The sequence below is a fragment of the Peromyscus californicus genome, unplaced genomic scaffold (genome assembly GCF_007827085.1).
Source record: "Peromyscus californicus insignis strain IS unplaced genomic scaffold, ASM782708v3 Scaffold_10__1_contigs__length_136768540, whole genome shotgun sequence".
NCBI lineage: Eukaryota > Metazoa > Chordata > Mammalia > Rodentia > Cricetidae > Peromyscus > Peromyscus californicus.
The window spans coordinates 66,526,751-66,554,211 of record NW_026294391.1 but is presented as its reverse complement, the minus strand read 5'-3'; the positions used below and the strand labels follow the sequence as shown (position 1 = coordinate 66,554,211).

The 27,461-nt window shown below is 33.5% G+C and overlaps 1 protein-coding gene across 2 annotated transcripts in view; it reads left to right on the top strand.

The window, feature by feature from the left end:
- The window catches only part of Hdx (highly divergent homeobox), a 118,294-nt gene that overhangs the window by 4,762 nt on the left and 86,071 nt on the right, over nt 1–27,461 (top strand). Inside the window, exons 2-3 of one of the 2 annotated variants that reach the window (XM_052734865.1) lie at nt 16,038–16,184; nt 25,656–26,765. In XM_052734865.1, coding sequence (XP_052590825.1) covers nt 16,038–16,184; nt 25,656–26,765 — 1,257 coding nt within the window. The remainder of the gene's footprint in view (nt 1–16,037; nt 16,185–25,655; nt 26,766–27,461) is intronic. The other variant, XM_052734874.1, reaches the window with a different exon arrangement.

The following is a 27,461-nucleotide window of genomic DNA, read 5'->3' as shown; positions in this document are numbered from 1 at the left end:
AGAGTGACAAAAAAAAAAAATTCAGGCAACTATCTCCTTAGTTTCTCTTCTCTTGGAACTGGAGAAATTTTCTTTTGAAACATTTTAAGCAGTCTTGCATATATGTGACATACATACCCCAGTAGACATTTTTCCCATGTAGACAAGTAGTTTGGGGGTGGTGTTTGTGCAAGGTCGGACAATTAGTAAGTGGCAGAACTTGGACATAAAGTAGGGTGTTACTCTAAACTACACATTTCAGTGTTGAAACCTACTTTATTTTTCAAATATTTATACAAGTATATATTTGTGTATATATCCACTAACTTCTCTCTTTCTGAATCTGTAAAGTCTATGACATTTCCATGATTTTCTCAGTGGATGAATTTTTTTCTTATGCATAGAAAAAGCTGAGACTTAGGGGAAAGAGGTCATCATATAACCCTCTAATGGCTTTAAATGACATAAAGTAATAGATTAATATTCTTTACCATGTCAAAACAACCAATGGTGAACACGCTTCTTCACTGAGTTTTATGAAACAATGCATTATAAGATTATATGCTTTCAACTACACTAATTTATTGTTTTAATACTTTCTATTTGGTTATCTGGATCTACCTATTGTGTATTTTATGATGGAGTAGCTGCAACATTTGAGAAAGTAATTATCTAAGTCCTATCTTCAAAGTAGCTTTGCCCTTTCATAGACTAACAACTTTCTGTGTCAAAGTCTTCATGAAAGAGCATGATTGGTAGAGACCTAGGAGACTGTAAAATGTGGAAGAAGAAATATGTTCTACATTAGTGGGAAGTATTACATTAGATATCTGAATTTTCAGCCTTGACTCATCTCTCCTCTTCTAAGATGACAATATAATCACTTGAGTTATTTTTTAATATATATTAAATTATTTAGAACTTCCACCCTTACATTTATTACTGACATACGGTACCACAATCATGAATGTATTGAAAAAGTCTGTGTCTACATCATTTTTGGTTAGGAAAAAAAACACTTCAAACTTACCTCCAGCATCACTAAATCATTTATCCATAAATTTGCTTTTCTGGTTGGGTTTAGAGTACTTATGTCTACTAAATATTAGATAGTCAAAGAATGATCCATGGAATAGAAGCATGGGCATCACATGGAAAAGGCTTAGAAACTGCAAATCTCTGGCCCCACTCCAGACAACTTTCTCACCATCTGTAATAGTAAGATCCCCCAGGTGGTCTATATTCATGTTAACATCTGGATCAAAGCCAGAATTCCTTCACTACCTAGACTTTTGAGAGCTGGTGATCATAGACAAACATTTCTTCTTGTCCACTTTCACAAATGTAGAGAAATATGTAATCAAAATATTTTCCATTGTACATTACCTGACTAATGTATATCAGCTTCCTTCCATCATGAAGTTTATATTGTTTCATTAGAAGGATAGCTATAGTTATAATAAATTAAATTGTTGAGTCTGGATGAATCCACTTACTTTGATAATAGAAATGGCTTCATTATTGAAATAATACTTAGCCTTATTACTTGACTCATAAACAGAATCAACAAAGTCTCACAAAATGCATATAGCTAGATATATTGGGACTCTGTCAGCATTATTCAATGAAGAAACTAAACAGTTTTCTGTTTGTTGCTTAGGTGTAGTACCATAAATTTAGTGGTTTAAGAAAATACAAATTTGGCATTGTGGAGAATACTATAACCCCAGCACCTGCAAGGCAGAGGCAGAGGCAGAAGATACACAAGTTTGAGGCCAATACTGGCTTTTTTTAGCAAGATCTTGCCTTGAAAAAAAATAATGATGATGTAAATGCATCGTGTTATGAAAGGGATAATTATCAAAAATGTCTCACTGGATTAAAATAATTTTGACAGTAAACTTTCCATTTTGGGCAACTCTAGGGAAGAACCCATTTCCTTGCTTCTCTCAACTGTTGGAAGTTATCCACATTTCTTGTCTTATAGCCTTTTTCTATAGTCAGAGCTGGCAATGTTTGATTAGTTCTCTGACATTTCATCATTCTTGTTGCCATTATGGCTCCATCTTCATATTTAAGTACCCTTGTGATTACTACATTTAGTCTACTCAGATAATGTGGAATTATTTTATTCATGGTCATTGACTACTGATATTAATTCCACCTGCAACCTTAATGTACTTTTACCACGCAACCTAACATTTGCAGGTTCCAGGAATCAAGGCACAAACATCTGTGTTTGTGATGGAAGACATTATTTGGCCTACTATAAAAACTGGTAACTTTTTTGGTACATAAATGATGTTAACACTTGATCTTGTTATTTTAACGTTGAGGTGATTAAGTAGTGGTGTGGGCTGAATTGTGCTGACCACTCATATGTCAAAATTCTACTCCCTAGCATCTCAGAATGAAGTTTAGTTGTAAATGAAGTCACTGTAGATGCTATAAGTTACATAAAGATAAGTTCATACTGAAATAGAAGGGGCATGTAATCCATTATGATTGGTGTACCTGTAAAAGAGAGACATACTGGGTGAATGTCATGTGACTATATATATATATATATATATATATATATATATATATATATATTCACATATATATTTATATGGTATCAACAAACCTTGAAGAGAGACCTGGAACAGGTCCTTCCCTCACGTTCTTCAAAAAGAAAGAACTAATTTAAGATTATTTGGAGGGTATGGTATGGTTCAGTGCAGTCCTAGTATGTGCAAGGACCTGAGTTCCATGGGGAACACTTCTCTCTCTAAAAGGAAGCAACACCCTAACACCCTTATTGCAGACTATCAATCATATGAACTGTGACAGGATAAATTTCTACTGTTAAAGTTACCCAGGGATTTTTTCCCATTTTGTTAGACCAACTTCAACAAACTTACTTACTGAAGATTGTCTTTAGGATATCCAAAAATATTTATTTAATAATGTGCTGCATAATACCCCAAGTTTTTACAAAGTAATCTAGACATTAAAGAGCTTATGATGTGAATTAGATATTTTTGGCAAAATAAGTTCTGAATATGTTACTGTATATCTCTGATCTTTAGTTTACAAATGATGCCACAATTTTATATTTACTATAATGTAATATAAGTTTACTTCTAACTTGTAAATTCAATGATTCTATTAGTTTACTAACTTACTAAATCTATGCATCCATAGAAAGTATCAAGTGCATGTCAACTCCTGAAGCTTCTATAAAGCCTTTCTTCAGGAAGCTGTCTCAACTGGACCTGTCCGATCACTTTACTGTTCACTTTCTAAGCTTCTACTTTACTGTTCACTTTCTAAGCTTCTACTGTCCATGGAAGTGTAAACATTGTCCTGAGAAACATTATTCTTTGGAGTCTCTTGACCTTTCCTTAATCTGTTTAAGATTCATTTTCAAGCACGACATAGGGGTGCACACCTCTAGCCCCAGCACTTGGGAAACTGAAGCAGAAGGATTGTCAGTGCAATAATGATTACTTGGACTGCCTAACGAGATCGTTCTCTGAAAACAATACACACACACACACACACACACACACACACACACACACACACACACATCATTGTAACAACAACAAAATATATGTTCACAAACACAGCACATTAATGGTATATACATAAAGTATATACTAAGATATTTTGAAAATGGCTTCCAGATTACCTACATTAAATATGAATGATAAGACATTAATTGCTGGATATGGTCGAGATCAGATCATGGGTAGTATATTGTGTAGATTCAGGTCTAGTGTGATTGCCACAAAAGAATAAAATTATAATGAAAGAGTCAGAAAACCTTTCAGCTGTGTAACAGTCATTCCTAGTGTTTCTCATATCTCTGTGATAAAATTAGCTGAGAGAAAATGCCAAGAAAAGCATTATGAGTTAATATTAATGCTATTCTTTGATTACATGCATGATAATAGCTTAGCAATAACATGCATGCTCAATTGTAATTCTACAAGCTTGCCATAGGACAGTATCTATAAAACTGAGATCTTTAGGTACTGAAGTAAGTTAAATGACTTACTTTCAAATGACAAAACATGATTTTTTAAAATTTAGAAGTTTTATTTCACTAATCATAAAAGAAAATGCCATGTATATACACAATACACAGAGAGATAAACACTTCTGCCATGTGTACATACACAACACACACAAAGATATGTACTTCTTTAGGGATGTAGCTCAGTTGGTAGAGTGCTTGGTAGCATTGATAAGGCCCTAGATTTGATATCCACCATCACATCAAAGCAGGTCTATTAGTGTGTGACTGTAATTTCAGCACTTTGGAGGTAGAGAGTAGAGGAACAGAAAGTCAAGGTCATCCTTGGCTACACAGCCTGAGCATTAGAAAAATAAAACAAAACAAACAGAAAAGAGGTGACTTATTTACCCATGACTATTTAATTTGGGACTGTTCTCTTATGAGGCTTTTAAGTAATAAAACATTTTCTCACTTTATTAAAAGTGTTTATGAAGATGATTATTTGTTATTTAAATGACAATAATTATATGTGTAATTATATATTTGTGACCTACAATATTTAGAGAGACACAATCTCTCTATGTATCCCAGTTTGAACTCCAGCTCATGGTCCTCTTGCCTTAACCCCCCAAAGTGCTGGAATTAAAAGTATACACCATGGCATCTGGCCAATGTGATGTTCTAATATATGCACATAGTGGATGGCTAAATCAAGCTAATGAGCCTACATATTACTTTTGTTCTGAGAACATTTATAATCTATTCTTCTATCACTTTTTAAAGTTATTCCATTATTTTTAACTACAATCATGCTATACAATAGATTTCTTGAAATCACTCCTTTTATCTAACTGAAATATAGCCTTTCACCAATATCTTCCCACAATCTACCCATCCCAACTTTTGACAACTGTCATTCTACTATGATTTTATGAGTTCAAACTTGTTTGGATTCCATATAAAAGCAAAATCATGAAGTATTAGTTTTCCTATTCTTGGTTTATTTCACTTAGTATGATGTCCCCCAGTATTATCCATGTTGTTGCAAATGATGAGATTTCCCTGTGTTAAGGCTTAATAGTATGTCATTGCATACTTCATTTAGACATCCATTTAGAGACACTCAGATTGAATCCACCATATCTTGGCTACTGTGAATAGTTCTATAATGACAAGGAAGTGCATATATTAATTTCATTTCCTTGTATAGATGCTCAGTAATGGTATTGCTGAATCATACAAGAGTTCTATTTTTAATTTTTTGAGGAACCTCCATACTGTATTTTATAATAGCCATACAAATTTAACTCTTTACCAACAGTTTGCTTGAGTTCTCTTTTCTTTGAGGGAAATAAATCTGTTTCCAGTATTAGGTAAAAATATGTGTTTATTTATGTATTGTTTGTCCACTATTTATCTCTTTGCTTATGCAATGTTACCTACTTACCACTAGATGTCGTGCTTTGAGGTACTCTTCCTAAGTCCGAAAAAAACAGCTTGTGTACATAATATTTTCCCCCTAGGATTTTGTAGGATTATATAAAATCAGGAAAAGGAGATATAAGAAATCAGGAGTAAAAATGTGGATAGTCTAGTTCTTCCTATCAAGACAAACCTATCCTTAACTCGTAATATAAGCTGTGAAAATCTGATTTGGTAAACATTGAAAGAATATTTAAGGAAAGAAATATGACACTAACTTTTTTTTTTTTTTTTGGTTTTTCGAGACAGGGTTTCTCTGTGTAGCTTTGCGCCTTTCCTGGAACTCACTCTGTAGTCCAGGCTGGCCTCGAACTCACAGAGATCCGCCTGCCTCTGCCTCCCGAGTGCTGGGATTAAAGGCCACCAATCAATAAAATTTTCTTCTCGGAGTAGGGTAAGAAGAGAAATTGAAAGCCAGGCGGTGGTGGCGCATGCCTTTAATCCCACACTCAGGAGGCAGACTCAGGTGGATCTCTGTGAGTTCGAGGCCAGCCTGGTCTACAGAGCTAGGTCCAGGAAAGGCGCAAAGCTACACAGAGAAACCCTGTCTCGAAAAACAAAACAAAACAAAAAACAAAAAAAAAGAGAAATTGAATGGTGTTATATGGATAAACATAGTCTCAATATGATACAAGGTGGAAAGATTTTACTTGCACAGTTTGTGTAGGCATAATAATGTAGAATGAAGCATAATTTAGTCATGAAAGATGTATGAATCAAGGTGCTTGAGTAATTTATCAGGCTGTCCTATGAATCACAGGATATTGGTTTCCTGTTATTCTAGATGTGGGAGGGCTGTAGATTTGTTGTATGAAATCAGTGCTAAAGATACAAGGAACTATTCATATATTGGAACCTTATTTATGTTTCTGCCATGTGCTGGAGTATCTGAAATTGATCTTTCTACTTTTCATAATAAGTTGAATATTGTTGTCCAAATATATGAAACATCTTTATAGTTTATAGACAGTTTAATTTTTATCATTAACATGTGATAAGTACAATGTCTTAAAAGCTGATAAATTATTATTGATTGAGCATTTTGAGATCAAGGGCATTTACTTGCTGATGTATTTTTCTCCTTTGGTACAAACATTTCCTAAGTTCTTCAGAATTTAAACATTAGAGCTGCACATGGTAGCTTATGTTGGTAATCCTAGCACTTAGGAGGTTAAGGAATGAGTATTATCATGAATTTTAAGCTAGGATGAGATATATAGTGAGTTCCAGGGTAGTTTGGGCTACAAAGTGAGACTATCTTCTAAAAGACTAAAAGACTCACATATTAGAAATTAAGCTGTAAATGTGGGTATCTCTGTAGTTATGTATATTTTCTTACATATTTTGTAGATCAGGTATACATAAGATAGTCTTGCAATGTGTACCTGTGCCACTCTGAATATAAATATAGCTTTATGAACCTGATAAACATAAGTAATTATACAGAGTTTAGGTCAAGACATCTTTGTATTCAGTGGGCTTTGGTACTACTTGCTAGTTCCACTATTTTGGAACAGATAACCAAACTCTTAGACCTAAACATCCTCAACTGGATAGTGGGGTTATAAAACATGTCTCATGATGAGTTTTCTTCACTAAAATACTTGCTAACCTATAATGTGCTATGTAAACTTATTTTAAACTTAAAAAACATTTATTTATTTGTTTGTTTATTTAAGAGGCAGGATTTCTCAGTGTAGTCTTGGCTATCCTAGAAGTAGCTCTGTAGAACAGCTGTTCTCAAACTCACAGAGATCCACTTGCCTGTCTCCCAAGTGATGGAGTTAAAGGCACACCCAGTGAAAGGGTGTTAATAGCCTTCTCTTAATGTTTATGTAGCTAACTAGTCATTCTGATTGGGAATAATTTAACAAATACTATTCCTTACATTTCAAGGAGGAAATAATTAAGGCACCAGAATGCAGAAGGATTGTTCTAGAAGACTATTTAAACCACTGTTGTTACTTCATTATATATGTTCATGAAGATTAGAAAGCAACAGGATAAGACTAGAAATGGAAGCTTTTTTTAATGGTTCATATCAAAACTTTAGAAATGCAAGAGTATATGAATGAAGATTGGAAGTGGTGTCATATACTTGTCATCTCAGCACTTGGGATTATCCAATTGCTAAAATCCAGAGAGACAGAAAATATGTAAAACAGAAAAAGAGATGGAGCAACTACATTTTATAATGTACAGGGCAATCAGTCAGAATGTGGGACCTCATTGTAAACAAGATACAAATCGGTAAAGCCACCGCTTTTAAACACTTAAAGAAAAAAATAGTCTGTGTGCTGGGGATGTTAATCGAGTGCTTGTTAGTAGAGGCCCTGTGTTCAATATCCAGTAGAACATAAACCATGTGTGGTGGAGAACATTTTAAATACCAGCACTCAGTAGGTAAAGACAGGAGGATATGAAGTTCAAGGTCAGTCTCCGATATGTAACAAGTTTGAAACTGTCTCAAAAAACCTGAAATGGTGGCCTACAAGATGACTAAGCTACTTGGCCCATGCGCAGACCTGACTATCTGTTTCTAGATCCCACAAGGTGGCAGGAGAGAACCAACTCTAGAGAGCTGTCCACTAATCTCCAGGCACATTTGGATGGGGTGGGGAGGGGAAGAGGAAGGGCAAAAGAGAGAGAGGAAGAGAGAGAGAGAAATTAAAAAAAGCAGACAAGTGGATTGAGGGGGCAGAGGGGAGGTGGGGGAAGGGAATAGGAGGAGAGGAAGGAGGGATGACTTTGGTCGGGATGCAAGATAAATTAAAAAAACTAAACTTTTAAGATAAGTAAATAAATACATACAAGTGCAATGCAATGTAGTCCTTGGCTACAAAGTGACTCCTTGGGTACAGAGTAAGTGCAAGATTAGCCTGGGATACATGAGAATCTGTTTTGAAAAAAATTACCCCAAATTCCTTATCAAAAATGTCAAAGCAAAATAGATGTAGTTCTACTTATGCAAGAGAAAAATATTTCAAAAATATTACAGCAATAGATGTACACTAACAAGAATATTAAAGAAAGTTCTATATTGAGAAGAGGAAAATGATAGAAAATTGAAATATGGAGTTTGTAACAGTAAAAATAATACTGGAAATAGTACATCTGTGGGTAAAAATGAAAGACCGTTTCCATTTTAAAAAATCATAGTAAGAAAGCACTCTATTTTTTAGGGAAAGTTATTTGAAACTTTAAAACCTATTTAAGAGGAAATTTTTTAACAATAAAATAAATGCCGGTGGGGGGAGAAATTACGGTATATCATTGGAAGATTCCTCTATGTGGAGTAGTAGTATATAACTTAACATGGAAATGAGTTAAAGAAGTGTACCACTGTCTCCAAGGAACTGACTAAAATGAGGAAACAAAGAGTAATGAGTCAATAAGTTAGACTTTCAAAACACTTAATGAATAAAAAAAATCATGAAAAATAAACAAAGAATGAAGAGGACAAATAGAAAATAGGAGACACTTAGAAATATTATACACTTAAATCCAACCATATTGATATATATTTATAACATTTGAAAAACTGTCAAAATATGCCATCTAAAAGGCATATACTGCCTACAAGTAACTCACTTAAAATGAAAAGACCAGACAATTAAATATGAATGAATGAAGATGTACCATGAAAAGAAAGTTGTATTTTATCAATATATTAAATAAAGAGAATCCAAAAAGAAAAATATTAAGAGTAAAAATGGCCATGCTTATAAATAAATGGATCAATTAATTAAAAGAACATAAGAATCTTCAGTGCTTTTTTTTTTTTTTTTTTTTTTTTTTTGGTTTTTCGAGACAGGGTTTCTCTGTGTAGCTTTGCGCCTTTCCTGGAACTCACTCTGTAGCCCAGGCTGGCCTCGAACTCACAGAGATCCACCTGCCTCTGCCTCCCGAGTGCTGGGATTAAAGGCGTGCACCACCACCGCCTGGCGTGCTTTTTTTAAAAATCAAATAATAGTACTCTAAAGTTGGAAACAAAAACAAAAAGGAAACAGGCAATGACACAATTGTATTCTGAGAGCTTACCACCTTTTCTTAGTGTTTGCTACAAACAGAGTTGAAAAGTTAATTACATAGTTGACTAGTACACTCCATGAAACAACAACAAAATGCATGTTATTCTAAGGTACACATAGAAATTTGATCAGCATGGACCATATTTGGGGATATAAAACTGTCAAAACGAAAAAAATGAACTCATAGAAAGGATGTTCTCTGGTCAATACAAGAAATTGAAAATCAATAATTGAAATATTTGGGAAATCTCTACATTTTTTAAAACAAAGCATTATACACACTACAAGGAAAATGAAGGCAATAACATTTAAAGGTTGAAATATAATAAACAGAAAACAGAAAAGAAAGAATTTAAGAAACCAAATTGCTATCTTTGAGAAAAGACCATACTATACGTAAACTGTATATAGGGCATTTGTCAGAAATCCAATGAATTAAGAATAAAGTTAAAAACTATTAAAATAACCCAAAGTAAATTGGAAAATACCCAGGCTTGGTTGCCCACACCTGTAGTCTGAATAGAGAGGTAGATGAAGGAAGATGTGGAGTTCAAAGTCACCCTCAGCTACATGTGATTTTAAAGCCAGCCTGGGGGAAAAACATGTACAAATTTTATCAAATGTTACATGATATTATGTTTATAAACAAATAAATCAACAAGTTGGAAAGGAGGTATCAAAAAACAAAATATCAGAGTCAAACAGTGATTAAGTAGTGTATATGTTTAATTATCTCAATATATTGAATATCAGTGTACTAATTACTTGAAAAACATTGATTGCTTTTTTAAAAATCTAAGCTATCTGCTTTATTAAAAGGATCTGCTTTATATTATAGTCACAGATTAGAAGGAAAAGGACAGAAAATATCACATGTGACACAGTCATATAAACAAAACTGAGGTGTATAGATTAATATCAAACATAGTTGAATGTAGATGAAGGAATAACACAAGGAAGTAAGATGACTTTAGAAAATGACTATTGAGCCGGGCGGTGGTGGCGCATGCCTTTAATCCCAGCACTCGGGAGGCAGAGGCAAGCGGATCTCTGTAAGTTCGAGGCCAGCCTGGTCTAAAGAGCGAGATCCAGGAAAGGCGCAAAGCTACACAGAGAAACCCTGTCTCGAAAAACCAAAAAAAAAAAAAAAAAAAAGAAAGAAAATGGCTATTGAATAAAAGTTCAGTATACCAAAATGTATGACAATGCTTAAAGGTCTGTGTGCTGAAAAACAGATTTCTAAAATACGTACAGCTAAACCTGATGTAAATAAAAACAGAAAAATTCCACAATTATACTTGATGACTTGATTCTTTCAATAACTGATTAAAAAGGTAGTCAGAAAAATCAGTAAGTATATAGGAGACTCAAATAATGCTATGAGCCAATGTAACCTAAATGACATTTTTAGAAAACATTCATGCAAAAAATACAATACATAGTCCTTTAAATGTACATGGAACACATATCAAGAGAGAATATATAAAACTTAAAAATTAACTAACTTCCCAAGAAATTTTAAAAATAAACAAAGGCAAGGAAATTAGAACTTAGAGAAATGACCATATATGAGTAAGTTTCCCCTTTTATGTAACTCAAAGTACTTTCTCTGCTTACAAAGTAGAAATCAATAACAAAATATATAATATGTAGATATTTTAACTAAAATATAAACAAAGGGACTTGAAGTGCCTTGAACTGAATGGCATCTTTAAAGTGTTAACACAGTTTGCAGAACATGAGTGAAATGCTACTTAGAAATAGAAATGTCTAACAATAATTGCTTATATTTGTGAAAAATAAATCTCAAAACAATGGTATAAGATCTTTCCTAAGAATCTGTGTAAAGTGATACTGCATCCAAACAAGCCAGAATAAAGGGAAGTGTAAACAGGAATGAGTTAGAGCAGAAATCAGCATACATGTAAATGAAGACAGAAAAATGTTGACAAAATCAATGAAATGAAAAACTAGTTCTTTCAGATCAATGTAAGTGATAAACTTCTTGCCAAGCTTCTAAGTACAAGGAAAGAGACACATTACCAATACCAAGAAAAAAAAGGTCAGTGACTGCAGATTCTATAGTCATTAGACAAGTATAAAGAAATGGAATTGCCGGGCGGTGGTGGCGCACGCCTTTAATCCCAGCACTCGGGAGGCAGAGCCAGGCGGATCTCTGTGAGTTCAAGGCCAGTCTGGGCTACCAAGTGAGTTCCAGGAGAGGCGCAAAGCTACACAGAGAAACCCTGTCTCGAAAAACCAAAAAAAAAAAAAAAAAAAAAAAAAGATGGAATAAATAAATTCACACTTTTGAATTTAACAATTTAGATGAAATGAACCAATTCCCTGAAAGACACAGAGTACCAAACCACACTCAAACTGGCAAAGTTTAGCTAATATAGAAATATGATTTGCAGTTTAACACTTCACAATGATGATAACCATGGTATTATTTTGAACATTCATGTGTGTGCCTGCGTGTGTGTGTGTGTGTGTGTGTGTGTGTGTGTGTGAGAGAGAGAGAGAGAGAGAGAGAGAGAGAGAGAGAGAGAGAGAGAGGGAGGGAGGGAGGGAGGGAGGGAGGGAGGGAGGGAGGGAGGGAGGGAGAGAGAGAGAGAGAGAGAGAGAGAGAGAGAGAGAGAGAGAGAGAGAGAGAGAGAGAGAGAGAGAACACATGTGGAAGTTAAAGGACAGTTTCCAGGAGTCAGTTCTCTGCTTGCACAGTGTGGGGCCAGGGGCTCTAACTCAGGTCATTAGGCTTGGTGGCAAGCACCTTTATCCTCTGAGTTATCTTATTAACCCTCCATAGTTAATCTTGGTAATTTTTTAAACAAATATTTAAGATAAAATAAAGCAGTTCTATGTAATCTTTTCGAATATATATATATAATCTGTTTCATCACTCATAAGCTTAGTGCTCACACTAAAGAGAGTACAAGGGAACCACAAATATCCCTAAAAATACGGACTTAAAAGTTGTGATAACAGTATTTAGAAATCAACTCAAGTGATGTATAAAAACCGAATGCACGAACCACAAGTGGGCTTTATGCTACGAATAGAGGTCAGGTTTACCATGTCAAAATATTAGAGGACAAAAAATATTGTCATCTCAATAGATATGCAAAAAGATATGAAAAGAGTAAGTACCCATTGATGATGTTGCAAAATACAAGACTTTTTTTTATCAACCTAATAAGGGTAATGTTGGTAAATCTACAAATAACATTGAATTGAATGGTGAAAAATTTAATCATTCCCTCTAAAATCAAACACAAGGGGGAAATGTTACTCTTATTAAGTAAAAAAAAAACAAAAACAAAACAAACAAACAAACAAAAAACATGCTGTAGTTCCTAGCTAGTATAGTAAGGCAACAAAGAGAAATAAGAGACATAAATATTGAAAAAGAAGTAAGCCTATCTGTGTGGATGGTAGAATGGCAGAACTTTAGAGCATACTAAGCTATCAATAAAAAATTTCTGTAAGTAATATGTGAACTGTGCAAAGTTGTAGACTGCAAAGTCAATGTACTAAAACAACTGTGTATCAATAAAATAACAATGAATATCTGGAAATTTAAAAATTAATATAATTTACAATAATACTCTATGGGCAACTAAGAAGTACACTAATATAAGTTTAACATTACATGTATTTGGTATGTATACTGATAAACCAGAAATCAACATGTAACTAAATATATTAATGAATTAAGAGATATAATAATTCTAACATAGTGAATTTCATTAAGCTGATCTATTGGTTCAGTACAATCACAAACACAATCACAGCAGGATTCTAAACTAATTCTAAAATTCATATGAAAATGTATTGTATATAGAATAGTCCAATTTAAGCATAATTAATATAAAAAGCACAATTAAAGGGGAAAACATAAATAGACTTCACCGAAATTAAAACTTCTCGGTGAAATGTATTTTTAAATGTCAATTAAAATACAAAAATATAAATACATTATTCCCCCTCCCCTTTCCTCCCAACAACCCACCCCATATTTCCTCCCTCCAACAACTCTCAGTCCCCAGCCCCTTACTCCCTCTCTAATTCTTTTGTTTTTTAATTTTTTAATTTAAGTTAGATTTTTTTCATACAATATATTCTGTTTCTTGTTTTCCATTCCCCAACTCTTCCCAGATCTACTGGATGTGCCTCCCCATGGGAGACCTTGCCTTCTTATGTGGGGGAGTGGGGAGGCAGGAGGATGGAAGAGATGGATCTTTGATTGGTGTGTAAAATGAATGAAAAAAATTTCTTAATTAAAAAAAAATTTGAAAAAAAAGAAAAAAGAAAAAGAAAAAAATTTGAAAATAAGTTAATAAACTAATAACCAAAGAAAGAATAAACAAAACAAAACAAAAATGACTTATGTTCATTTAATGTAGACAAACATAACTAGGATGGGTAGATATAATGACATCTTGTTCAGATGGGTTATCTAGTTGTTACGGTAAAGAATGAATTTATGTAACTTGAAAGAAAAACAGCTCTTTTGAGCAAAGAATCTTTTTGCTATTAGTGCTGAATTTAAGGGAAAGACTAAAAATTCCTTAGCATTTCTTGTTACCAGAATTATAGATGTGTTTGGTGCTCAATCGCTTACATTTGAATATTGGTTATCAGTGGAGAAGTCCTGTTGTTCTTTATAAGGGTCATATGATATTTGGGTAAGTGTAATGACTGCAGCCAGCCAACAGGAAAATAATTCATCCTATATTTCAAGGGAAGTATCCTCACACTTAGATATCACCTGCATCCTGCATCGTAGGGTTTTTGCTGTAGGTAGAGCTGCTCAGGAAAAGATCAGAGTGATTATCATAAGCATTCATAATTTGAAGTTTTCCACCCTCAAAATCTACCCCATAATACCTGGCTTCTAAATCAGGGGAGGTATTTCAGGTATGTGACTTCCATCTTCTGGATCTTCTTCAGCTTGTGGTTGAACCATTTGGGTACACTCAGAGTTCGAAGACATAATAATCAAAATTGTTTTGATGGATACTGTCCCTACCTACTGTTGCAATCATCCTTGAGTGTTTGGTCAAGTTGACATCCACATTACTGAACATCCTTTAGAACTCTCCTTCAGAAAGTTAATGGAGGTCTTTATTTCTGAATGTTCCTGAAGAAACTCTACTCTCATTTCTCTTGTGGCCTCTCCTACATTTCATTTTCTCTAATCAAATCTCTTAACAGTTAGTGAAGTGCTTATGTGAGCAAGGAAAAAAATAGCCCTAGTATACTGTAGTATATGGTTACACTTTATAATTCATTAATTTTTTATTGGATAGATTTGCTATTATAAGTATTCAGAGTAGGGTAAAATAATTTACATTTTTGTATTAATGAACTTGATTGTTTCACTGCACTGTATACTAGGAAAAATGTTTAGTTTAACTGAGGTTGTTTCTTTGTGGCAGTTTTCCTAATTTTAAAGAACCACTTTCCTCAAGAAAGTCTTTTTATATGACAGATTTTTAAACAAAAACCTTAAGCTCCCTTAATCAAATTATAAATGTTCTTTATAAAAATACACTACTATAATTCATCCTTTTAAAAATAAAGTTTGACCTGTCATTTACTTGTGAAACACACAAAGTTTTTAGCCCTTTGTATTAAATATCTCATCTATTGGCAAGAAAAGTAAACTTACATTGTCTAATTTTGATGGTGTCAATTTAATTTAAAAATACAGAGTTTCCACGTAGTTTTAATAAGTTATACTAATTTTAAATTTTCATTTAGATACTATAGTTATTAAAATAATTAGTTTGGCTAGTATTACATAAAACAAAAGCACACTCACATTTATTAACCCCTTCTATTGGTTTCTAATCTTTAATCAAATTTGTTGAGCTGAGCGTGTTTGTGAACCCTAATAATTCCAGCATTTGGTAGAAGCAGGAAGATAAGAAGTTGGAGGCCATCCTGGGCTACATGAGATCCTATCTCAAGAGCAAAAACAAAACAAAAAAATTAAAAAGAGAGTTTTTGTTTTAATAAACAATGAAACTCCTTTTATCTCAGAATGAGAAAAAAAAAAGAGTCCCCTTTGTTTCCGAGCATGGCTTCTGACTGTTAAGACATATGCCAGATGCTTTTTTTGACAAAGCACAGTGAGTGTCCCTGTTGGTAATTGACTGTGTATGGCTAACGCCATCTCTGGCTTTACTAGCCATAAATATTTATTTCAGTGAAAACCGTTTTCCTCATTTATTGACACTAACCAGATAAGAGCCTGCCTCTTTTTTTTGCTTTTCTTTTTCATTTTCTATGTTTCTGACTTTGAAAGTTGGAATTTGTGCTTTTGTAAGCGAATTAAATGCTTGTCTATATTTTTCAGGGAGAAGCTGTCTCCCTTTAACACACCAATTACCGCCCATTCCTGGGGATTAATTCACTTAAATAAAGTGTGCAGCACAGAAGCACTGAAACTGTATCAAGAAGACAAAAGTGTTCAAATTCTACACCTACCAAATTTTTATTCCAATTTTCAGAGTATCTTCTTTTATTTTTAGATGAATCTCCGTTCTGTATTTACTGTAGAACAACAAAGGATTTTACAGCGTTATTATGAAAATGGAATGACAAATCAAAGTAAAAATTGCTTTCAGCTCATATTACAGTGTGCACAGGAGACTAAGCTGGACTTCAGTGTAGTCAGGGTAAGTATTGAGGTCTTGCACTTGAATTTATAGCTTTTTATTACAAATGATATTTGCTTAATATAAGAAAAACTATTCAGGGTATGAAGTTCTAACTTTTTACACAGCTTCATTTCCCTGGTAGAAAAATACTATTTTCATAAATAGAGATACCCACACAGTCATATTTGTTTTCATAAATACCTTGAAAACACTAAAACTCTTGGAGTATGGACATAACTCTTACATAAATCTTAGAACTAATAAATACCGGTAACATTAGTTATGGGTTGTTGATTATATGCTTTTTTGAAACTTTCATTTAATCTACAAAGAGCCTCCACATTAATAGTAAAATAGATTTTCTGAAGCAATCACATGTACCTTGCTTTGTTGGTATTGTATTTAGAATTATTCCTCAGATGTTTAGAATTTGAGCATTTTTTCTCTTTCAGTAAAGTACAGTTGTTTTTATGGATACATTTTCTTTCTAAGTAAAATGTATATATTTAATGGTTCATGAGTAAGAGACAGGGAATCCCAAGGGAAGAAATTATTGCAACCATTCTTATTCTGTTGTAAAAAAAAAAAATCAGAGCCGCTACGCATTACTGAACAGCAATGAGGTGATAGAGAAGAGGCAAGTGATAAATCTAGCAGAACTAGTGACCGATTTTATTGAATGCATTGGTCTTTTCATGTTTATTTAAACATTCTACAAATCCTTTTAGTGTGGAACCTTAGTGATTTAAAGATTCACAACTTTACCATCCATGGAAGTCACTCAACTAATTTGGGGGAAAAAGGATGTATCTTTTTCAAGTATATTTTGATATACAATCATACCTTCAAAGTTCCTAGAAAAAAAAGATCTTTATAAAATTGTTTCCCATGTTCTTCCTAAGAATTAAAGTATATATTCACATTCAAATATGAAATTATTCCATTTATTATAGGGAACAACATTATTACTGTCTGAGATCAACTATCGGATTCACATTTCTATTAAAAAGAAGAGATAGCTTCTATTAATAGCTCTAACTGCACCTTTAAATTAACTGATGAATCTCAAAGAAATATGTTTAATAGCTTTATTAAAAAATATTTCAAGTTGTTGAGATTGCACTTTATATAATTCAACTTTTTCCAACTGTAATTTCCCCTTTTGTCTTAACATTACTTTAAAGTAAATTGTCTTCCCCGGCACCTGCGATGTGGATCATCTCTCGTATTTAAAATTTGTCATTGCACGCTCACCCCTTATAACTAAATTTATTGGTTTTGAATATAGAGATTGTAGAAATGCAGATATTTATATTTATACTGAGTAGGGAGTGAAAATCGAAAGCAATGAGAGTAGTAGATTTCAATTCTTAGAACGTAGGGTTGTGAGTATAACACTGTATCAGATATAAGGAGTTGCATAAAGCAATCAGTTCTCCTCATTCCAGGCAAGCATTAGTGGTACAGAAATGTATTGTTTCCAATCTAAATCTCAACATAATTTTCATTCTTTTGACACTCAGACAAAAGCTCAGCAGAGTATTTTGTAGATTTGTAAATCTATGATGACCCCCATCTTTTGCTGTTTATTGTGTTCTACTTGAAGGAGATCTTTATTATTTTTAATATAAAGTTATTATGTTTTTTCCTCAGAAGAACTTAAGTCCAGTATATTAAGTATTCACTCTAAGTGTAAAATGAATTTTAAAGGTTGAATAAAACATCCAAACAAAAATAATCAAAAAGAAGTAAACAGACAAGAAAACAAACAGTGAGATATAGAAAAAGATAATGAAATTTAGAAGACAAAGGTTTGAAAATGCTATAATGAAACCAATTCTTTTGTATGCTCATCCCCCCAAAAAAAGAATAAAAAAATGTTCTGACATACAGTAGTGGTAATGGTTATAGAATGCTGATGATATTATAAAAAACAATAACAACACTGTACTGAAAGAAGAAATTTACAGGTAGTGAATTTTTAAGATAGAACTGAAAGAGAATTTTATGACCCCCAAGTATTGGCAACTCAAAGCCATTTCTTTTTTGTCTGTGTATAGTCTGTTTGTTAGATCAACACCTTAGATTCTTATTACACCAGTTTGTGTGGCATGTTTTCTTTCTCTTTTTGATGAATTAGGCATTTGCAAGAGGTGGGTACTTAGATCTGATAAGCATAAATTTTAGATCCTACACTTGAGCAGCTTTAGGGTGAGGTTTATTTATTGTAATCCCGGAACAACGAGTTTTCTTTATTTTCAACATTTTAAGTACAAGTATTTCTTGAATTATATATATATATATATATATATATATATATATATATATATATATATATATTTTCTTCCATAGGGAACTTAGAAAATAATTGAACTCTTAGCTTTTTATTTTGTGGTTTAATGATTTCTCATTAAATGTTATTAGGATATGTCAATTATGCTTAATAATGAATTTTATTATATTGTTTTTATGATTCCCCCCCCCATGCACACACACTTCTGGATCAGGAATGTTGTAATTTTTGAAAACACTATATGGCTTTTTCAATGCACTGTTGAGCTGGGTTTGGTGGTGTACATCCATAATTGCAGCATAGGGGAGGCAGAGGCAGGAGGGTTCCTATAAGTTCAAGGCCAGCCTATCTGCATAGCTCAACCCTGTCACAAAAAAAAAGTTTCGCAAAAGTATTAACTTCAAAGATTTAAGAAAACAGATATTTCCATGCAAAAGTGTTAAAACAAACCCCTAAGTTCTATAAAATCTAAAAGCTACTCTTGCAGGAAAATACCATCCACAAAAATAAACAAGTCTTTAAGGTTGTGTAATATTCTAAGTTTTTATAAGTCAAAGAACTGTAATTTAATTACATCGGTAAGATGATTAAAATGTCAATATACAGATCTTTTATTGAGGTTATAATATAATCACATTTCTCTCTTCTTTTTCCTTCCTCCAAGTCCTCCCACATACCCCTTTCCATTATCCCTGAAATTCATGGCCTCTTTTTTCACTAATTGTTATTACATACATATATGCATATGTATATACATATGTATTATTGAGAATAACCTGTTCAGTCTATATGTTACTGTTTTCAGGACTGACCCTTTGGTATTGGATAACCAGTTGATGTGCTCTTCTCTGGGGAAGACCATCTCTCCCGCTCTCAGCATTCCTCAACTGCCTGTAGTTCTTTGTATAGAGTGGAGGCCTCATATTCTTAAAATAAGCACTCCAAAATCAGGTTTGACTGGGGCTCACCTGTAATCCTAGCACTGGGGAGAAAAAGGCAGGGGAGAATCAAGAGTCCAAGGTCATCTTTGGCTACATAGCATGCTGAGGTCATCCTGGCCTTCATGAAACCCTGTAATAAAAACACAAGCATTAAGTGTGCAATGACAATTCTTCAGGACTAAAATAGGAACTTCGTTGCTAATATTAGGTGAAAAAAGTTTTTCCTTTGATATTATAATCCTCCCACAAAATTTATCCCAAGTATTTTATTTCAGTAAATTGTGAAACGTTTTTGTTATCTATACTGTACAATTTTTATTTTAAAGCACCAATTCAAGCAGCAGGGCATGGTTATGCACACCTGTGAACCTAGTACTTGGGAGGTGGAAACAGGATGTTTAGAAATTTGTGCTCATCTTGTACTATATAGTCTGTTGTGGAATATAGTTTAAGATATGTTACACTCGTTTATGCTGTGGAATATTTGTTTAATGATGCAAAGGTGTGTTGCATTCTTTTATGTTGCATTTGTTTAACTTTGTGAAGCTGTGTTACTTTGCCTGTCTAAAACACCTGGTTGGTCTAATAAAGAGTAGAATGGCCAATGGCTGGGCAGGAAAGGGATAGGTGGGACTGCCAGGCAAAGAGAATAAATAGGAAATCGAGGAGAGGAGCAAGAAAAGAAGGAGAGGAGGATGCCAAGGGTCAGCCACCCAGCCACACAGCCAGCTATGGAGTAAGAAGGGAAGAAAGACATATAAAATAGAGAAAGGTAAAAACCCAGAGGCAAAAGATAGATAATTTAAGAAAAGCTGGCTAGTAACAAGCCAAGCTAAGGTCAAGCATTCATGAGAAAGAATAAGTCTCCATGTATTTATTTGGGACCTGGATGACAGTCCCCCAAAGAGTAAAAAAAAAAAAAAAAAAAAAAAAAAACCAACAATAGTAAGTTCAAGAATATCCTGACTATATGATACCCTGTCTCAAAAGAAAAAGAAATCATACATCTAAACTAAAAACAAACTAATAAGATTAGTAATACTATATGTAATTTAAATATATCTCAGATGTGTAAGTGCAGTTTATTTACTGATACTTTTAAAATTTGGCCTGGAAATATAGTTCAGTAGGTAGACTACTTGCCTAGCATGTACAAAACCCTAGGTTCTATCCTTAGCACCACATAAACTGGGTGGGATGGTAAATACCTGTAAGGAAGTAAAGGCAGCCAGGGGTGGGGGTCACAACTTCAATATTATCCTTGGCTACATAGGCTAGCCTGGGCAAGAGACTCTGTATAAAGGAAATTTACCAATATGTAAACTTGTAGCTAGAGTTTTCCTGCCTGGCCCACAGTCAGGACAAACTCTCTCACCTGCCAGTCCCACAGTCACTCAGACCCGACCAAGTAAACACAGAGACTTATATTGGTTACAAACTGTATGGCCGTGGCAGGCTTCTTGTTAACTGTTCTTACAGCTTAAATTAATCCATTTCCATTAATCTATACCTTGCCACATGGCTCGTGGCTTACCGGCATCTTTACATGCTGCTTGTCCTCATGGCGGCTGGCAGTGTCTCTCTGACTCAGCCTTCCACTTCCCAGCTTTATTCTCCTCCTTGTCCCGCCTATACTTCCTGCCTGGCCACTGACCAATCAGTGATTTATTTATTGACCAATCAGCAACACATTTGACATACAGACCATCCCACAGCATAAACTAACAGGAAAATCAAATGTCCAAGATTTAAAAAGCAATTGCCTTGCACATGGAGTCAACATGACAAGTGAGATATTGTTATGTGGTCATTGTGTTTTATTTAGTAGCCATGTAAGCAAGCACATATACATACCCCAGATGGTTTTCTATTTTAATAGTGATCTATCGAAAATAAATCTAAACTTTAATACTCGTTTGCTTTTAACTATTCTTCAACTGCCTACTATATTCCACTTAAATCTTATACCTGGTAATGGTCTAAAACTATAAGAAGGATAATTAAAGGTTCTACTCAGAAATATAACACTTCATGGGCCTGGTATACAAATAAATCATTTGGGAAACCAACAGAAAACTTTGAGTTGAACATCTTATTAATTAATATTGATCAATGGTTCAGCCTCTGAAACAGACTAATGATGCTGTTCCTTTATCCTACTAATATAGCATCACATATTATTAACCAACAAAGCAATTAGCAAACAAAGCCTCTATAAAATAGTATGAATGAGAAAATTTAGATTCTTAAAGCACTGTGAGAATTTCACAATGGAAGCTAATGAACAGCTAACTACATAATATCCTTCCTAAAGATGTATCATACATGAAGAAACAAGATGTGATCACTGTTTTGCACATGCAGGAATACCAGCAAATCTATATAAATGTGTGGTTTGCTGTAACAGTTCAAAAATACTTTATAATCTCCCAATTCTACAGTCAAGGCAGAGCTACTATACTGTGGTCCTGAATTCTGTTACTACTCAAATTGAGATACGTTAGATTTGGACTTTTCTCTGTCAGAACTTACAAACCTCCAGAAATTATGTTGACACTAAGTTCTAACTTTACATATACAATCCGGAAATCTGGGTCAATAATTCTATGTTAACCTTACTCAGAACTATAGTTATTCAAAGGTGTCATTCATGCCTTCAGTCTTCCCATTGACACAAAAGCAATTATCAAGACTAACTACCATACCTCCCCTAGACTCTATTCTTTAACTCGAGATTAATATTTGTCAGTTCCATGTCTTCTTCCTACCAGTCTGCTAGTATTCTCTTCCTTCCCGAATTTTTCTGCCTTCCACACTACCCAGAACCATAAATTATTTTAATGATTTGGAAATGAATAAAAAGAAATGCAAATATAAGCGTCCACTACCACCAAATGGGTTTTGAGGAACAAGAATGTAAAGTGGAATCCAGGAAGTGGGAAATCTTAACTTGGCTACCTCCATTTCCTTGTCCACATACATATATACACCTTTAGTAGTTGCTCAGAGACTGAGCCTGCATCCTTTCCCCCTGCTTTTTAATGAGCAATGTTTAGTGAATAATTTTAAGTATTATCAGGGAGCCCTATAATCAAGAATCTCTATTACTACCAATTCCACTTCTATTTTTTTAATTTGTAGGAAATTATGATACTTTATTTGTTCAAAGTGTGTGTAAAATCAGAGAAAGTGCTACAAGTATAATAGTCACTGTATTAATGAGCTACATCAATCTTATGGCATCTGTGTGGATTGTGTTTCAGACAAATGAGGTTTCTGGGTTGCTAGATAGCTGAATTTCATATGTATGTGATATTTTCCTTTTGTATACAGAATATATCAAACTATATATGCTATTATGTATAATATTATAATATGCAGCTATATATAAACAATAAAACAAATATTATATATAAATATATATCATATATATGTAAACATACACATATATATGTAAACAGTAAAATTATGTAAGACCAGAGATGCCACTAGGTATAATAGTTCCTAGATTCAATTTTACCAATTCACCATTATTTTCCTCAATATTTTTTAAGTTTAGTGATGTATATTTTGTAATGTAAGAATACATAATTCTTCTTATGCATTTTTAAATTGAAAAGCTGGAAACATTTTAAATATTTATGAAATTCACCTTTTGGGAAGTTATGTTTATCCAAAGAGTTTTTTCTTAGTTTTCTTCACTTTTGATATTTGTACTTACACATATTTCAGATCCTGCTTGTAGATGTTGCTCCTCCTATTCAAGGAAGTCAGAGTGAGTTTAAAATTCCCACTATGTCATGTGAAGCAAAGGGGAACATCACAGTTTCTGGAATACTTTCTTTATTAAAAATATAATTATGAAAGTAAGACAGTCAATGGATAACTGGTTCAGGAGGTTCTTGTCACTTCATATGAGGTAATGGAAGAAGAATACACTGGAGATCAAGTGGATTTTTCTACTTGCCGACAAGGTTTCTTTCCCAAAGCTATTATTTTTGGACATTGGTTTCTTCATTTATATGATTTAAATTGTAGCACCTACTAAAATAACTAAAATATATAAAGAATAGTCATTGCAGAATCTAGTATATACAATATTATAGCAAAATTAATGTTGTCTATACATTGTGTAAACACTGAAAATTGGATAATTTATGAAGTTTTCAGATGAACATCATTAAAAATTTGCAAAAATAAATCTTACACCATTTTTGTGTGAGACTAGTTTATTTAAGATTTTCATTTACTCATTTATTTTGTTTAATTCCTAAAAGATTATAGTGTTTTAGTAGTTTATCATATGACATGAATTTTTTAATATAAAGTTGCATAATCATGTTATGGAATGCAATATTTTTATTGTGTGTTTTAAGAAGAACTATGATTCAGGGAAATTATACTAAGGTAATTGTAATAAATTACTTATATAGAAGAATGCATTTTATAATTAAATCCTAAATGCCAACGTATTGTATTACCTTTATTCATTATTTTTTTCTATTTTTAAAAGTAATGTATTCATTGTATAAAACTTTTTAAGTAAAGTGCAAAAAAGTAAATAACTACTATAAATTAATAATAAACCAAAAAGTGGTATTATGTAACCAAGTTACTACCTTTATAGAAAATTTCTCATACAAATCAGTTAAAAAAAGGTGAATATCCCAATATGAAAATAGGTATATGTAATGCATGATAAGATCTATCAAAACAATATAGCAACCATTGAAATCCAATCAAATCAGCAATCATTTACCTTTTAGTAATTCTCAGATTAGAAAAAACTACAGAAGATTCAAACTGGAGGTTTGAGGTGAACAAAATTTTCATATGTTGGAGGGCACTTAGAAAATAATAGATTTTTACTATTGCATGACAAGGAACCACCAACACACAAAGATGTATGCAAAATGAAGTTATAGTAATGAATATTTCTGAAAATAATACAGATAGTAGTATGAAATTAACTACATTATTATACTTATCCATACGATAGAAGTCATTAAGCCTGATGATTATGAATGCACATTTGATTAAGAATACAATTTTCTAATGAGTGAAAGAGCTGAGCTTTAGTGTGCTTTCATTTTTTTATATTATAAATAGATATATAATGAATGTTTAACTACAAACTTTGTCTACATCTGTGCCTACATTTTACTAGTTCTTAGCATATATTAATCATGTATAATAACGAATTGTATCATGGCATTTTTATATATGTACATACTATATTTTGATATAGTCACAGTCACCTCCCATTACTCTCTCCTGTTCACCTCCCACTCCTGATGATCCCCTTCCTCTTCCCACCTAGCCCTATTTCTATGTCCATGCTCTTCAATTTCTTTCTGTATGTCTCTCTCTTCTTCTATCAATTTTTGATGACTTTGAGTTCCATTAGGGTTGTTTGCATGGTACTAGGTAAGGAATTATTTACAGGAGCATGGGCTCATTCCTGGAAGCTATGGCACTAAAGAAAAAAGTATGTTTCCTTTACCCTAGAAGCTATCAGTTGCCTATAGATCCCCAGAGATGGTTGGAGCCTGGATATTCTTTCCTATTATTTCCTATTATTATCTGCTTATAGGTTGGGGAGTAAAGGGTGGGCTCAAGTCAGTTAAGAGGGTAACAAACCACGCTCTTCTCAGATATGAGTCCTGCTCTACAGAAAGCAATCCACTACTGGTACTGTAAACTTCGTTAAAATCACATGGCTGGGGAGGTCATCAGCCCTAATGGGGAAGCTACTGCTATTATTTTGCAAAATGGACACTATGTCCTCATCAAATTGCTGTCTAAATAACTATGTTTATACTCCGAATAGTGCTCTCATCGTCTTTGGTTAGAGAAGCTCCGTTTTGCTGGGGGCAGTGGTAAATGCACAGACTTAAACTGGTCAAACTATAATTACATTTTTAAGATATATTCCTGGAAATGTACTTAATAGGTCAAAAGATAGAAATAGTTTTAGAATTCTGAAATTTTTTGCAATTCTTGGTACATATTAATTGGGTGGCCCTTATGGCAAAGAGTAATATGCTCTTACTAAGGTTCTCATGTATTTATTTAATGAGTACTTAATCATGTTTGCTCTTAGACTTTGGTTACTTTGTCTTTTATTGGATCTTTTCCTTTTGCCCACATGTAGGCTTTGTTTCTATGACAAGAATATACTTTATTACATAGAAATTGATTTTTCTAAGTTTGTTGTTACATTTTATCATATTGTCATTGTTTTTATTCTTTCAGACGTGGGTTGGCAATAAGCGAAGAAAAATGAGTAGTAAGAACTCTGAATCAGGAACAGCAGGAACTGTTTCTGGTACCTCTCTGGCAGCTCCAGACATTACAGTCAGAAATGTAGTTAATATTGCCCGGCCTTCAAGCCAGCAATCTTCTTGGACTTCTGCCAATAATGATGTCATTGTAACTGGTATATACAGTCCAGCAAGCTCATCAAGTAAGCAAGGGACAGCAAAGCATACAAATACACAAATTACAGAAGCACATAAAATTCCTAGTCAGAAACCAGCCAGTAAAAATGACACTGAATTTCAATTGCACATTCCTGTTCAAAGACAAGTAGCACACTGTAAAAATGCTTCTGTGCTCCTAGGGGAGAAGACAATTATTTTGTCAAGACAGACAAGTGTACTAAATGCTGGAAACTCAGTGTACAATCACACAAAGAAAAACTATGGAAGCTCTCCGGTGCAAGCTTCTGAAATGACAGTACCTCAAAAGCCATCTGTGTGCCACCGACCTTGCAAAATCGAACCAGTTGGTATTCAAAGGTCATATAAACCTGAACATGCAGGTCTGGCATCGCATAACTTATGTGGACAAAAGCCAGCTGTTAGAGACCCTTACTGTAGGACACAAAACTTGGAAATTCGGGAAGTGTTTTCATTAGCAGTCAGTGATTACCCTCAGAGAATTCTGGGAGGAAATACCACACAGAAGCCTGGTTCAGCAGAAGGAACTTGTTTGTCCATTGCAATGGAGACTGGAGATGCAGAGGATGAATATGCCAGAGAAGAAGAGCTGGCATCAATGGGAGCACAGATAACGAGCTACACAAGGTTTTATGAAAGTGGCAATTCCCTTCGAGCTGAGAACCAAAGTACAACTTTGCCTGGACCAGGAAGAAACCTGCCAAATTCACAAATGGTGAATATTAGAGATTTGTCAGACAATGTACTGTATCAGAATAGGGACTACCATTTGACACCACGGACCTCATTGCATACACCATCTAGTACTATGTACAGTAATACTAATCCATCACGGAGTAATTTTTCTCCACATTTTGTATCATCAAACCAATTGAGGTTATCACAAAACCAAAACAATTACCAGGTAAGGTATAAATTTATTTTATGAAGATTTTTAAAGGCATGCTTGATTTAAAAATGATGTTTGTGTACAGTTAGATTACAGCCTACGTCACAACTCATATTTTTAATTAATTTGAGATTTTTATTTGAAAATGATGGGTTGTTGTCAATACCTTGAGGAATGTTGTGTTTACCAAGTTTTAAAATGATGATAGTCGTTTAATAGCATCTTACCACGGACATTTTTTTTTTGTTCAAGAAATGGTACTTTTATCTGAAGCATAGCATTTCCCACATCTAAAATAAGATTAATTGGGCTATGTTTCCAATTGTCTTCCTTGGATACAGGCAGACAGGTCAATCAGCCCTTTAGAAGTAAATGGATAAGAACTTAGAACTTGCAGTAGTTTAGTCAACTGATTTCTCTAAAAGTAGATGCCTGATTCAGATTGAAGTTAACCATTCATTAATCAAATCATCTTTTGTATGGCACTTATTTGGAAAAGATATATCCATAGTAAGACTTTAGTAAACTTTATACCTGGGTGCAAAACCGTATTATTTCTTTACTGTTTTACATATTCAATTGTTTAGGTATGTTTCAGATAATCTCTTTAACTGAAGTGTAAGTCTACCTCAGAAGCTTCCTTACGATCTTCTCCCTAAAAAAATATGATTTTTAGAATTTGAGTAAGAAGGTATGGATGTCTGCTATTTT